Source organism: Coffea arabica, chromosome 9c (assembly GCF_036785885.1).
Source record: "Coffea arabica cultivar ET-39 chromosome 9c, Coffea Arabica ET-39 HiFi, whole genome shotgun sequence".
Taxonomy (NCBI): Eukaryota; Viridiplantae; Streptophyta; class Magnoliopsida; order Gentianales; family Rubiaceae; genus Coffea; species Coffea arabica.
This window is the reverse complement of record NC_092326.1, coordinates 16,675,195-16,689,626: the sequence shown is the minus strand read 5'-3', so window position 1 is coordinate 16,689,626 and position 14,432 is coordinate 16,675,195. Positions and strand designations below refer to the sequence as shown.

General features: G+C 39.8%; 1 protein-coding gene across 1 annotated transcript; it reads left to right on the top strand.

Annotated features, from left to right (window-relative positions):
* The first annotated feature begins 10,455 nt into the window (after positions 1-10,455).
* Positions 10,456-11,022, top strand: LOC113708320 (uncharacterized). Its single transcript, XM_027230782.1, has one exon. It carries the CDS (start codon positions 10,456-10,458, stop codon positions 11,020-11,022), a length of 567 nt encoding a protein of 188 aa, XP_027086583.1.
* Positions 11,023-14,432: the final 3,410 nt, after the last annotated feature.

Below are 14,432 nucleotides of genomic sequence, written 5' to 3'. Positions count from 1 at the left end.
TCATAGTACACAAAATACAATTAGGGCTTCGTTTTCAAAAGAACAAGTACAATTAGGGTTTCCAACCATTGAGGAGCTATACAAAATCTAAACTAGCTCAACTCATGCTTCAAAGTCACAGTTCCCAAAAGTGGTTCCCTGTAAGGAAAACAAAGGTAACAGAAAGGGGTGAGCTTACAGTCAATGAGGTACCAAACATATAGGGGTAAAATCATGGCCTTTCACATTGAATCAATCAGATACATATACCAGATATAGAGGAAAGCATTTAAACACCGTGGTTCAAAGGGAAAGGATACGGGTGGCTCTCAGGAGCCAGATTTCCATTTGCAGTACTTGATCCGAACCCGTTGACTCTCCGTCAACGTAAATAGAACCAACATATCCGTAGACCCCAGTTTACACCAATTTCCGTCCACCAAACATACCCCTACCGGGCCCGAACTCCATACAGTACAGAAATGGTAATACTCGAGTATACCAGAATCAAGAGTCTCAATACCCAAAGATTCCCAGAACAGACTACTGTGGTTCGTTATCTAATCGATCAGGCCCTTGCCGGCCCGACTTGAGTCACTAGCCATAGGTGTTGAGCTCAGAGGTCACAGAAAGGTCGTTGGATACCAGCCTCCAAACGACGTCCGAACAGATTCAGATACAGTTAACAGATTATACACAGTAAATAGGCATATGGACAGACAAGAGAGCGAGTGTGATAAAGTACACCCTCGTCTCAAACAGAATAAACTGACATTACAGTCATTCAGGTCACAGATTGCAAGTGCAGAAATCAAGTTAAGTAACAAAACAAATAAGGGGAGTGGTACACTCACCGGTTTCAATACAGATACTTCAAAAGTTTTTGCCCAAAATAGAGCTTTAATCACCAAGAAATCCTAAAATAACCAAGGTGAAACAATTATGGTTCCCACTTTCACGAATCCAGTACACAAAATGCATAAATAAGACTCAATTATAAGTCGTGTGCCTGATCAAATTAGCTACCAGTGCACAGAAATAACAATGTGATTTTGGAGTAAAAGGTAGCGGTTGGTATCAAAGACATGAACAACCCTAAAACCCTTCACTCAAGTCACAAGTAAATCCAACTAGCCTTCAAGTAGAATTTCGGGCAGCATATCCCTAGTGTTTACCTATTTTCCAGCCATTAATGGCTTCATTATTTTCCTCAAATCAGTCCCAACATCTCATACAAAATAATCTCATTTCCAAAAGCCATTCACTAGGCTTCAAGTCATATAACTACAAAAATCAAGCTAGAAACATTTCCGGAAATGAAATCTAAGTTACAAAACAAAAGGCAGATTTGCCGCTACTTAGCGTATCAGACCTAACCGAAACTACGCTTATCGGATTGAAGTGAAAGTTATACTGTGTTGAAGCTAAGACAGAGGGCTATAACTTTAATGAAGAATACTTAGTCCAGTTCTCGTCCTAACTAGGTCAAAGTTACCAAAACAACCTCAGATTTTTTTCCAGTTCAAAGTTCACTGTGGCAGTCCTGATTCATTCAGTCATATCTCAGCATATACAACTCCAATTCAAGTGATTCCAAAGCCATTTGAAAACTAAGATACATGGATATAATTCTTAAGAAGACATCAAGAACCAATTCGGTAGTATTCCAGGTCAAAAGAACCAATTACAGAAGCTGATTCTCAGTTTCGGGTAACTACAGGGTAGCAGGGGTAATTCAGTCTTTTCATAGGATATGTTTCTCCGATTGAGATGAAATTTTGTAGGCTACTATAAAACATCATTTTCTACAACTTTTATGTTTTAACCCAAAGCTAATTTAGCCTCTAACTATGAGGAACAGTACCAGGCAGAAAAGGGGTAATCGAAACCCTAACTTCCGAAATTTCAGTTCAATGCAGAAATTTTCTGCAAATAACTATAATTGACACATTAAGGTTTCATTCCAAATCATTTCCAATCATCATCCATGGCCACAACATATGAATCATATTAAATCAGAAAAATCATGATTAAATAGAAAATGTCATTAATCTCAACCAAAATCCTGGAATAACACCTAATCTCATCCCTTAGGCTACCACAAGTCATTAATTAAACATCATTAGATAGAGGAGAGGGGTTCCTTAACTACTCACCTTGTAAACACTAGAGACAAGATAGCTTAGGGTCTTTCCTTTCCAAACAACTCCACCAAGCACTTCTATCCTTCTTAGCAAGTAGGTTTTATGGAGAAATTTGGGAGATTAATGGTTGGATTTCAAGATTTCGCAAGAAAAGGAAGCAAAAGTTGAAGAGTTTTCTTTCTTTTTTTCTCCAAGAGTGGCCGGCCAAGAAGATGAGATTTTTGATGAAATTTTGGTCAATTTTTGGTTATTTAGTAAAGGTAGTAAGATGGTCAAAGTTCAAGGTCCAATGAAAACGCGACACCTAGCATCTGTTTTGGCTTATAATTATCCTTTTGTCTCTCCAATATGAATCCATTTAGCAACCTCTAGTTATCTCTTAACACCCGGTAAATTAAACCCAGTATCCAAAACTTAACCTAACTGGCCAAATTTTACCGAACTTTCCGCACTAGTGGGTCCCACGTCCGATATACGTTCTTAATTTCTCAAAAACTATCCGATACTAGAAAAATCATTTAAAAACTATATTTACGAATAAAAATTATGTTTTAAAATTTTCTGAATAAAGAAAATGTGGAAAAAACGTGCAATTCAAAGAAAATAAAACCTAGAAATTAGGAAAAATTACGGGTCCTCACAATTGTCCGTTCCCGAAAGTCTGCCAGTGGTTGGGTACAACTGGGTAATGACGCATCATAAGCGAGTCAACAGAAAGGGTCTACCGAGCAATGCGTTTGAATGTGTCAAATACTTAGAGATGCTGTCGGATCAAGACATTAGGTGGGTGCTAGACTGGACGAATTGCTATAGACCAATACTTCGCACTAAAGTGTCAGATTTTGTTCTCTTACTGGGTACCCAAGGAATCGCTGCATACACCCCAATGAGGTTTCTCAGACAGTTAAGACGTACCCAAGAAGTGCCGCGTGCATTTGATATGAGTAAGTTTACCATTATTTTCAATAGAGGAACGTGCCCAAGCGAGATCCCTGTGAAAGACCAGATTATTGAGGCATGGGTGACACTATCTGATGACAAGTGTTTTAGTTACATCCAGGAACTCAAGCAGAAGGGTTTGACAACTCTACAATACGAGGACTGGGTAGCAAGATCCACTGCACAAGGGCAACAAGATGAACCCGCCGAGGAGGTCAAAAAGTTGAAAGCCATCATCGAAGCAAAGGACAAGGAAATTCTGCAGTTAAGTAAGTCTGTCGAGACACACAAAGAAATAGCGGAGCAAAACAAGCAATTGTACGAGGATGAGCGAGAGAAGCGTCAAGAGCTGAAAAGGAAATGCGGGGAATTGTGTGATCAAGCTGAACGTGTCAGAATTCCATATGCTAGAGAAACTAGGGATTCTGTATTAGATAGGCTCAGAAATTTTGACGATCTTGTGCGGAACCGCCTTCATGACATGATGTAAATATATTGGCAAGCTTATCAATGAAATCGATATTTTCTTTGCACTCGTACAAAATTGTTGTCAAAAACAGGTTTGTGTAACGGATCCCATTTCGAAGGTGCTGCATCATGCTAAGCCTACCCTTGGCACAAAAAAGGGTTCCCCCATAGGACATGCATCCGAATTTTTTGGATATTTACTAACTCTTGTCCTTTTCTTTTTCTTTATTTTATTTTGGTTGGAAAGGCTAAGCAAGGGCTAAATCTAAAGGCAGTTCCTTTCAAAATTTTCAAGTAATATTTAAACATAACTACCTGAAGAAGCCCCATTATCACTCGATCACGTAGCCGAGCTTCGAGAGAAAGTGTAAACATGAGTACCCATCCAGAACCATCTGATAGGCCCGCAATGACATCATCAACTGATTTGGCAAATCTAGGAGCTCAGCTGAGTGAAGTTCTCAACCGATTTATTGAGCTAAGCGTTGAAATGATAGCCCAATGGCGCGTAATCGATCAATTGGTAGCTAGTAGTGCTAGCGGTGAACAACATGAGCTCTTACCCCGTGGCCAATCTGAACCTTAACCCATATTCTTACCTTATACTCAGACCTCTGTTACTTCACAGGTCATAAACCCACATGAGGAAGCCTTTACTTATCCCATTCATAGCCCACCACCTGCTTATGCACCTCACATTCAAACTAACCCTCCTCATGTCCATATTCCCCAAAATTATCCGCCAATTACTATGAGCATGCCAATCGAACCACAGGGACCTCATTATTACTCTACCGCCGAGCCATTCACCCTAGATACCGCCGCTCAAGGGAAGGTGAAGTTGGGGAGTCATCCACACCAGTGGACAAGAATTTACTAAAGAGATTGGATCGGTTTGATGAGTTTATAAGGAAAAGCCAAGGTGTGAGCAAGCAAGGAGGTCTAGACTACAACGAACTATGTCTGTTTCTGGATATGAAATTGCCGGTGGGTTTCAAAGCACCCAAATTTACCAAGTAGGACGGAACGGGGAATCCCAAGACCCACCTTTGAATGTTTACGAACAAGCTAGGGAAACCAATAGACGATGAGAATCTGCCGGTGCACTTGTTTCCCAAGAGTCTAGAAGGCGATGCATTAGATTGGTATTCCAATTTGAAGCCTGAAGATATGAGATATTTGATGGATTTGTCAACTGCTTTTGTGAGGTAGTATCAATACAATTGCGAGCTCGCTCTGACGAGGACCACATTGGAAGGGAACAAGAGGAAACCATCAGAGGACCATAAGACATATGCGAAGAGATGGAGGAAATTGGCCACTAAGGTGGAGCCTCCCATGATTGAGAATGAAATTGTTTGCACGTTCATCAAAGCTCATGACCTGCCTTATTTTGAGGAAATTTTTCGAATGACAGGGTGTTTCTTTGTAGAGATTGTCAATAAATTGGAAGAATATGACGAGTTTATGAGAGCAGGAAAAATTGTTAATGTTTCAGCTTTGAAGTCACAGTTGGAAGCCATGCAAAGCCAAAGTAGCAGTAGTAAGAAGTCTCAATTTAAGAAGAAAGACGAGGAAGCCTCCTTTGTCTCGAACCAGGGCTCTTCTTCCCGGCCTAGATACCAACAATACCCCACCTACTCACCACGTTACTTATACCAACCACGCCCCTGCCCTGTTTATAATACCACTATCAACCACCCCCGTCCTCGACCAAATTACCCAAACACACCATCAACGCCATTTCACATTTCCTCACCAAACTTTCAAATTAGACCTCGCCCTCCTTTTAACCCAAGACCTATTCCACCCCCTAACCCAAACTACCAATACCAACACACCCGTGATACCCAAAATCCAACCCCATACCGAACCTTTACCAATCTAGGTCGGCCTGTTGACCAATTATATGAGCAATTGAAAGCTGCTGGGAAGATTGGCACGGTACCCCCTAAGACCTATTCCAAGGAATTTCCTATTGGTTATGATCCACAGTCATTTTGTGCTTATCATTCGGGAGCCCTTGGACATTCAACGGCCAATTGCCGGGAGGCTTAAGCATAAAATTCAAGACATGATTGATGCTGGAGACATAGTTCTGAGAAGGAAGGATGAACAAAGGCCGAGTGTTAGCAACAATCCTCTTTCTTAGCACAAGGATACCGTGGGAGTTGTCACCATAAAGGAAGAGATCGAGGAACCTACACAGTACATTATAGACGAGGCCGAGATCATGGGGGGTCATTGGAGAACCATTCATATTGGAGAAGAAAGCCTACAAAGTTAAGGAAAATATTGATCCTTTTATTTTGGAAATGATACCCTTCGAATGTGAGCCTTCGGAGCCCGTAGTACTTGAATTACCTGAGCAAGCTCCCGTTCTTAATTTACAAGAGATCCCGTGGAATTATAGCAAACCTATACTGTTAATTGGAGGAGAGAAGGTGCCCAAGAAGTGGATGCCATTACTAGATCTGGAAGAATCATAGGAGCACCCACAGTTGATGAATCCTCAAAAGGAAAAGAAAGTGCTACACCAACGAAACCAATTGTGACGGATGAAGAGGCTTTTAATTTCCTTAAGATGTTAAAGAAAAGTGAGTATAAGGTGGTCAAGCAATTGGATAAGATGCCCACTCAAATTTCCATATTAAATCTGTTCTTAACCTCGGAACTTCATAGAGAGGCTCTGGTAAAGGTCTTAACTGAGGCTCAAGTGCCTAAGAATATTCCAATTGACAAATTCACCAATGTAGTTGAACATGTTTTGGCTTTCAACCGGATTTCTTTTTCTGACGAAGATCTAACTGCCAAGGGGATTGGGCACAACAAAGCCTTGTATATCTCGGTCTGCTGTAACGGGAAACTCTTGCCGAAGGTTCTGATAGACAATGGATCCGCTCTCAATATTTGTCCCTGGAATACCTTGGTTAAGTTAGGATTTCAAGAGGCTAAATTGCGGCCGTCTACCACCGTGGTGAGAGGATTTGATGGCGCGAAAAGAGAACCAATGGGGGAAGTGGATTTAGTGTTGGAAATCGGATTGCTCAATTCCAAGTCATGTGCCAAGTCATGGTTTTTTCAAGTGTTTATAACATTCTCCTTGGACGGCCTTGGATTCACACTTCGGGCACTATACCATCTTCACTTCATCAAATGTTGAGATTTGTGGTGAACAGCCAATTGATCACAGTTTTTGCGGAGGATGATTGCACAATGATTGTTAATTCTGGACCAAATGATGGGGGTAGTAAGAAATCTCTGGTTTCTCCTCACCACGTGGCTGACATTGTCTCCGTATGATGGATATCTAAGAAGAAGCCAGTGGTGGGAATGAACTTGCCAGAAGCTAGTGTTATTATGGCCAAAGAGATGATTCGAGGAGGATATGAAATAGGCAGGGGTCTTGGGCACAACCTGCAAGGAATTCTAGAGCCATAGAAGTTCAAGGAAAGAAGGATACTTTTGGGTTAGGTTTTCAACCTACTGCCAAGGATAAGAAAGAAATGATGAATCGGAAAAAGGCGGAGAAGGAAGGGAAGCAATTTATCATGAGTATCCCACCATTGTATTGTATTTTTCCTTACCCATCAGAGGTGATTTGAGCTGAAGTGGACTCAATCGAGGAAGTCGATGTTGGATTGTCCGAACTATTTGTGGGGGTTGCCTCTGAGGGGGAGCCATTAGAGGACCCAGAATTTCCAGAGGTGTCTATCGAAGCGATGAAGAATTGGACCCGTGATTTCCTTCCCTCTCGAATGGAATTTCGGTAAATCTGGGGAATTGCCTTTGGTCGCCATGAAAGGACTTATTCGCATTATTTATCTTTTGTCTTTCAGTTTTGTAAATAGTTTTTAATCAAATGCTTTTCAATGCAAGTCTTATGTTGAATCTCCTGTTAAGTTGCATGTTATGATGTTATCCTTTACCTTCAAATTCAATGAAATGCACAATGTTTATTTTCCAAATTGATTTGCTTACGCATTGTTTTATCTATTTTATTCTTTTTAAGATGGCCAAAAATAAAACACATTGACCCTTTGGATATCATTATTCTGGAATTTGATGATTGCAATCTCGATATATCTCACGAATTTGAAATTTTGGAATCAGAAATTCAAGACGAGAGCAATAGCAAGGAAGAATCTGACTCTTTTAAAGAATCTTGAACAATATGAAGAGAAATCCAAACTGAACTTAGAAGAAACAGAAGTTGTTAATATTGGCACTGAGGCTGAGGTTAAGGAGATAAAAATTAGCATTCATTTGAATAAGAAATAGAGAAAAGAGATTATTGAGTTTTTGACCATGTTTCAAGATGTATTTGCCTAGTCCTATGATGATATGCCTGGAATTTCAACAGATATAGCGGTCCATCGATTGCCAACTGATCCAAATTTTCCACCAGTGAAGCAAAAACCTCGCAAGTTTAAGCCAGATATGAGCGTAAAGATCAAGGAAAAAATTGAGAAGCAGCTCAATGCCAGAATTATCATGGTGTCTCATTATCCCGTTTGACTTTCAAATCCCGTACCAGTCCCGAAGAAAAGTGGAGAAGTGCGAGTCTGTGTTGATTACAGGGATCTTAATGAAGCAAGTCCGAAAGATGATTTTCCGTTGCCAAACATCCATATTCTTCTACACAATGCCGCATGACATGAGATCGAATCATTTGTTGATTGTTTTGCTGGGTATCACCAAATCTTAATGGTTGAAGAAGACAGGGAGAAAACTGATTTTATCACTCCGTGGGGGACATTTTGCTACCGAGTAATGCCATTTGGGTTGAAAAATGCCGAAGCCACTTATCAAAGGACCATGACCACCCTATTCCATGATATGATTCATAAGGAGATAGAGGTTTATGTGGACGACATCATCATCAAATCCAAGAGGGCGGAGGATCATTTGGTTGATTTGGAAAAACTATTTGAGAGATTGAGAAGATATGATTTGAAATTAAACCCTGCAAAGTGTGCATTCGGGGCCCCTGTCGGGAAGTTATCGGGATTCATTGTCAGTAAGAAGGGTATAGAGATAGACCTGATAAAGATTAAAGCTATTCGCGAAATGCCAGTGCCAAAAATGCAAAAAGACGTGAAGAGTTTCTTAGGAAAGATTAATTTTATCGGAAGGTTCATCACTCAGTTGACCCATACATGTGAGCCTCTGTTCAAGTTATTGAAGAAAAATGTGCCATTGCATTAGAGTGAAGAGTGCCAGCAGGCGTTTGATAAAATTAAAGACTACTTGTTGCATCCCCCGGTCTTAGTACCACCCAAGTCGGGTCGACCATTGATTATGTACTTGTCTGTGCTTGATGAGGCTGTGGGATGTGTTTTGGGGCAGCATGATGATTCTGGAAAGTGGGAGCAAGCTATTTATTACCTCAACAAGAAGTTCACGTCTTATGAGGCAAAATATGCATTTCTTGAAAAGAGTTGTTGTGCATTGGCCTAGGCAGCTCAGAAGTTGAGGCATCATTTGCTTAGTCATATCACTTATCTTATCTTTCAGTCAAACCCTTTGAAGTATTTATTGGAGAAACCAATGCCAACTGGACGCATTGCTAAATGGCAGATGATTCTTTCGGAGTTTGACATCATTTTTACCACGCAAAAGGCCATCAAGGGTCAGGTGATAGCGGATCACCTGGCCGAAAACCCAGGGAGGGATGATTATCAACCGCTTCACACTTATTTTCCAGATGAGGAGGCCCTGTTCGTTGGTACAGCAGAAGACATGAATGAAAAATGTTCTGAATGGAGGCTATTCTTTGATGGTGCCTCAAATTCCTTTGGAGCTGGTATTGGAGCTGTTCTAGTATCACCTGAAGGGAAGCATTATCCTGGTTCCGCTAAACTACGATTTTTCTGTACTAACAATATAGCTAAATATGAAGTTTGCATTTTTGGGCTAAAAATGGCATTAGAAATGGAGATTAAGGATTTAATAGTGTTCAGTGATTCCGATTTGCTTGTACATCAGACTCTCAAAGAATGGATCACTCGGAATTCAAAGATCGTGCCCTATCACTGTAGTTTATTGGATTTGGCGAATAAATTTAGAAGTTTGGAGTTCCAATATATTCCACGTGCCAAAAATGTCTTCACTGATACTTTGGCCACTTTATTTTCGATGATTCAACATCCAGATGAGTTGGTGATCGAACCTATCTAGATTCATTTGCAAGAAAAACCTGCTCATTGCCTAGTTGTGGAAAAATCTCTTGATGGTCGTCCCTGGTACAGTGATATTAAGAAATTTCTCAAAACAAGGTCCTACCCTCCTGGGGCCGATACGACTACCAAAAGCTTCTTGCGCAGATTATCATCTAAGTTTTTCTTGAATAGAGAGGTGGTATACAAAAGGACGTCTGATTTGGGCCTTCTAAGCTGTGTTGATAAGGATGAAGCAGAATACTTGATGAAAGAGGTACATAGTGGTGTGTGCGGATTACATATAAATGGCCATTTATTAGCAAAGAAGATTATGAGGACGGGCTATTTTTGGCTTACTATAGAGCATGATTGTGTAGTTTTTGTTAGGAAGTGCATCAAATGTCAATTGCACGGAGATGTTATGCACACTCCCCCTACAGAATTACACAGTATGACTGCTCCCTGGCCATGTTCAATGTGGGGGTATGGATGTAATTGGAGCCATTGACCCTCATGCTTCAAATGGACATCAATTTATTCTGGTGGCAATTGAATACTTTACCAAGTGGGTTGAAGCTGAATCTTACAAGCATATGACTAAGAAGGTGGTGACGAACTTTCTAAGGAATCATATCATTTGTCGTTTTGATGTACCAGAGACGTTAATCACCGATAATGCCAAAAATCTCAACAATGATATGGTGGATGGATTGTGTGAATAGTTTAAAATCAAGCATCGGAACTCCTCTATTTATAGGCCCCAGATGAATGGAGCAGTAGAGGCTGCAAATAAGAACTTGAAGAAAATAATCTGTAAGATGATTGAGAGACACCATGATTGGCATGAGAAACTCCCTTATGCATTAATGGCATACAGAATTACTATTTGGACTTCTACTGGGGCAAATCCCTACAATCTCACATCCAGAATGGAAGCAGTTTTGCCAGCCGAGGTCAAAATCCCTTCTTTACGCATTTTAATGGAGGCCAAACTGGATGAGGCTGATTGGATCAAACAACGTCATGAGCAGTTGGCTCTAATCGATGAGAAGAGGTTAAATGCCATTTGTCATGGTCAATGTTATCAAAAGAGGGTAGCCCGTGCTTACAATAAGAAGGTCAGACCGCAGATATTTATAGAAGGAGATAAAGTATTGAAACATATTTTGCTAGCACAAGAGGAAGCTAAGGGGAAGTTTGCACCAAATTGGCAAGGTCCTTTTATTGTCCAGAAAATTTTGCCACGGGGAGCGCTCATTCTCGCAGAAATGGATGGGCAAGCGTTCCCTCAACCTATCAATTCAGATATTTATAAGAAATTATTCATATGATAAATGGAATTTTCCTTTTAAGGTTAATGTAAAGAACGGAATGAAAAGTCAGGCCTTCTTCCTATCCAATCAAACATTCTATCTCTAGTTATCCCATTTTGAGCCTTCAGAGCAAATTATTTCATTTGGCAACCACTGAGAAATGCAAACCCCAAACTGGGGCAAGTTTTGAGTTGAAAAAGTTAAGAAAAAGTTAGAAAAAAAAGAAATAGAGAGAGAGGTTTCAAAAAGTAAAAGTGGTAGAGGAACAAAATGCAGAAAAAAAATGAAAAAGAGAAAAGAAAATCTCAATTGAGAATAAACTGGGGCAATTATTAGTAGGGTTAATTTGAAGATGCGATCTCAGGAAACCTAAACCGTCGAAAATCCGCCTTCGAGCCTTAATCTTTTCTAAGCACCCCACCAGACCCCATTACAAAAATCAAAAGTCCTTACTTCTGTTCTTTATATTGCCTTTTTCGGACAATTCCTAATAAAATGGCACATGATGTCAAAAACACCTTCACCCATTTTGCAAGGGAAGGGTTGTTATACTGATGCTATTATTTCTGAAAACACATTTCTGAATCAATCCGGGCGGTAGACAAAATTTGTTTATTAGGTAAAAACCGTAAGGGCACCTTTTTTTAAAAAAATAAGAAAGAAAAACAAAAAGAAAAAAATAAAAAGAAAGAAGAAGAAAAAAAATAAACAAAACAAACAAAAATATATATAAAAATATATATATATATAAAAGGGGCGGGGGCGACCTTAGTGAAAACCCGAAAGGGCGCTGAGGTAGGGTTTTGCAAGGAAAAGTGAGCTTGGATCCGAAGAGCTGGTGACTTAGTTCATTGGAAATTCTCCTCCATTGTGGTTCTATTGTCAAGCATTTGAACTCCGAAGAGATGATATCCAAAGGGTCAAGCGTAGCATTTTGTTCGAGAACCAAAGTGTTTGATTTATCAAGCACGAAATTTGAGTATACAAGCTTATTTATTTGAGATGATTTTTCATGTAATAAAAGTAGATGGTTGTACTTATATTAATACAATTTTCATCATTATGTGCAATCAGAATATTTTTCATGTGTTTCATGGTCACATTTGTCTCTTTCGTTTTATCAAATGGCAATCCCTATGATTTATCGAAAGTAAATGGATACTAAATGACAGGTTGATCTAAGTATGAGAAATTATGGAAGCGTGATATTGTTCACAGGGCCAGGTTGAAGTACTCGCTACGTCAAATAAGAAGTCCGAATACTCATGTTTACACGTTTCTTGAAGAAGGGGTTGATCGGATGGTGGCAGCATTATCTATCATTATTTCTTTTCTTGCAGGTCCGACAGTCTAATAGCATTACACTGGGGCAATTTTAGAAGAAATCGTTTGTCTCTCTTCTCAAAATTCTACAAAAGCTTTTATACAAATTGCCAAATCAACAGCAGACTCGGGTATTCATCCCACTGATCAAATCAATGGCAGGCTCGGGTATTCATCCCACTGACCAAATCAACAGCAGGTTCGGGTATTCATCCCACGGACCCTAATCAACGGCAGGCTGGGGTATTCATCCCACTGATCCAAATCAACAGCAGGTGTCGCGCCCCAATTTTTGATGTGTGGTGTGTGGAGTGTGTGAGATATGTATGTGAACGTGTGAAAGTGAAAATAAAAGCCGTGGGATTGTGAAATGTGATGGTTTGGGCAAATAAAGTTCAAAAAGGGTTTTTGGATGAAAAATGGAGTCACTACTTGGTATGGAGTTAGGGTGTACCAAGTTACCCAAAAATGACTTTTGTTTTTGAATGAAAAAGTAAACAAACGCTTTTTGAAAACTTTTAGGTCTACGTAACCAAAGAAAGGGATCGGGGGTCACGTTTGGTAAGGGAGATGGCAAAGGCGGAGCCTAAGGCACTCCCTTACCCTAGCCAAAGCTAGTTGCGTGACTTAGCCCCTCGTTTCCTAATTTTCTACCCAAGGTATGTATCGCATGTTGGATATGACTAAATGGATGCAAAACCTAGACCTAGGGGGACATCGGGGGGAAATTTCTCTTCAAAGCTTGAGTGGTGCCAATCACATTAGTTGTGATGCCCAATAATGATCCTTTGGAGAGGTCACGTACAATCCTAAATGACGTAAAAATGAGTGGAATGAATGCATGCCATGTAAAAATGTGAGTTTGTGTGTAATGAAAAAGTAATAAAAACAATAGTGGGTAAGTGGAAATGTGCAAATGGATTTACAAAGTAATGTGAGTAAAAATGACAATGTGAAAATAACATAAAGTACATGTGTGCGAGTGATATTATAAAGTGTAAGTAGTTGAGTGAAAACGTGCAAAATTAAAGTAGTGTGAAGTGAGAATGTGGAAAAAGGGTTAGAATATAAAGTAGAAATGTATGTGATAGCGAATGAGTAAAATGCATGAACCCTATAGGAATGCATCAAGACGGGAACGGGGAGTCCTAACTTTGTGACTTCAATTTTCCCTTTGATTAGAAAGGAGAACTAGCGTGCTAAGGCTATTTTGGAGCCAAACTCGCTCGTTTCCCTTATCGAAAGGGGACTCTCAAGCAAATGTACCCTATCACTAGCATGATATACAAAAACCTAAAATGAAGGGGAAAGGATCGGAGGAATATGCCAAATGCTAGAAAACTAAGAAAAATGCATGAAATGAAGTGAAACATGCAAGTATGGACTCACGAGAGAAATCCCTAAGGGTCTAGCGTTGGACTAGCCCATTCTATGAATTCCTACTAGCGTTGGACTAGTGGAAACGTACATTCATCCATCACATTCATTCATGGCTATGGAAAGCGAGTAGACATGTCAAACACTCATAAACACTTAGCATGCTCGACTAGATGCAAGAACCTAATAAAGCAAATTAACACATAGCCACAAAAACAAGCAATCAAGCTAATGAACCTATTACATTTGCTAGCTAGGCACACGTCTTCAATAGGTTTTCATCAAGTGCTTTCCAAGCCCTATCTATTACAAGCCAAGAGGTGTACACATACCCCATAAAGAATAACTTAAATAAAAAGCAAAAGTAAATGAAGTAAATGAAAGGAATTAAAGAAAAACAAGGGAAGCAAGTGGACATGCAATTTTCACGTAGCACGTTGGATCACATAGGAGAGACAAAAAAGATAAAAGAAGTTTTACCTCCCTTGAGTTGGAGCTCTAATGGGGTGAAGTCACTTATTTATCCTCCAAAATAAAAGAAATGGTCAAGGTACCAATTTATTTGGGAAAATTAAAGAAAATGTGCAAAACAAAGCTCACTTGATCGTAAAGCCTCTAAAGTCATGGCTTAAGTGCAATTTAAACAAAGCATGGTAGTTACTTGAAGCAAACAAGTAATGAAAAGCTGTAAAATTAGAGCTGCCAAGGACCAAATTGAGGAAATCATT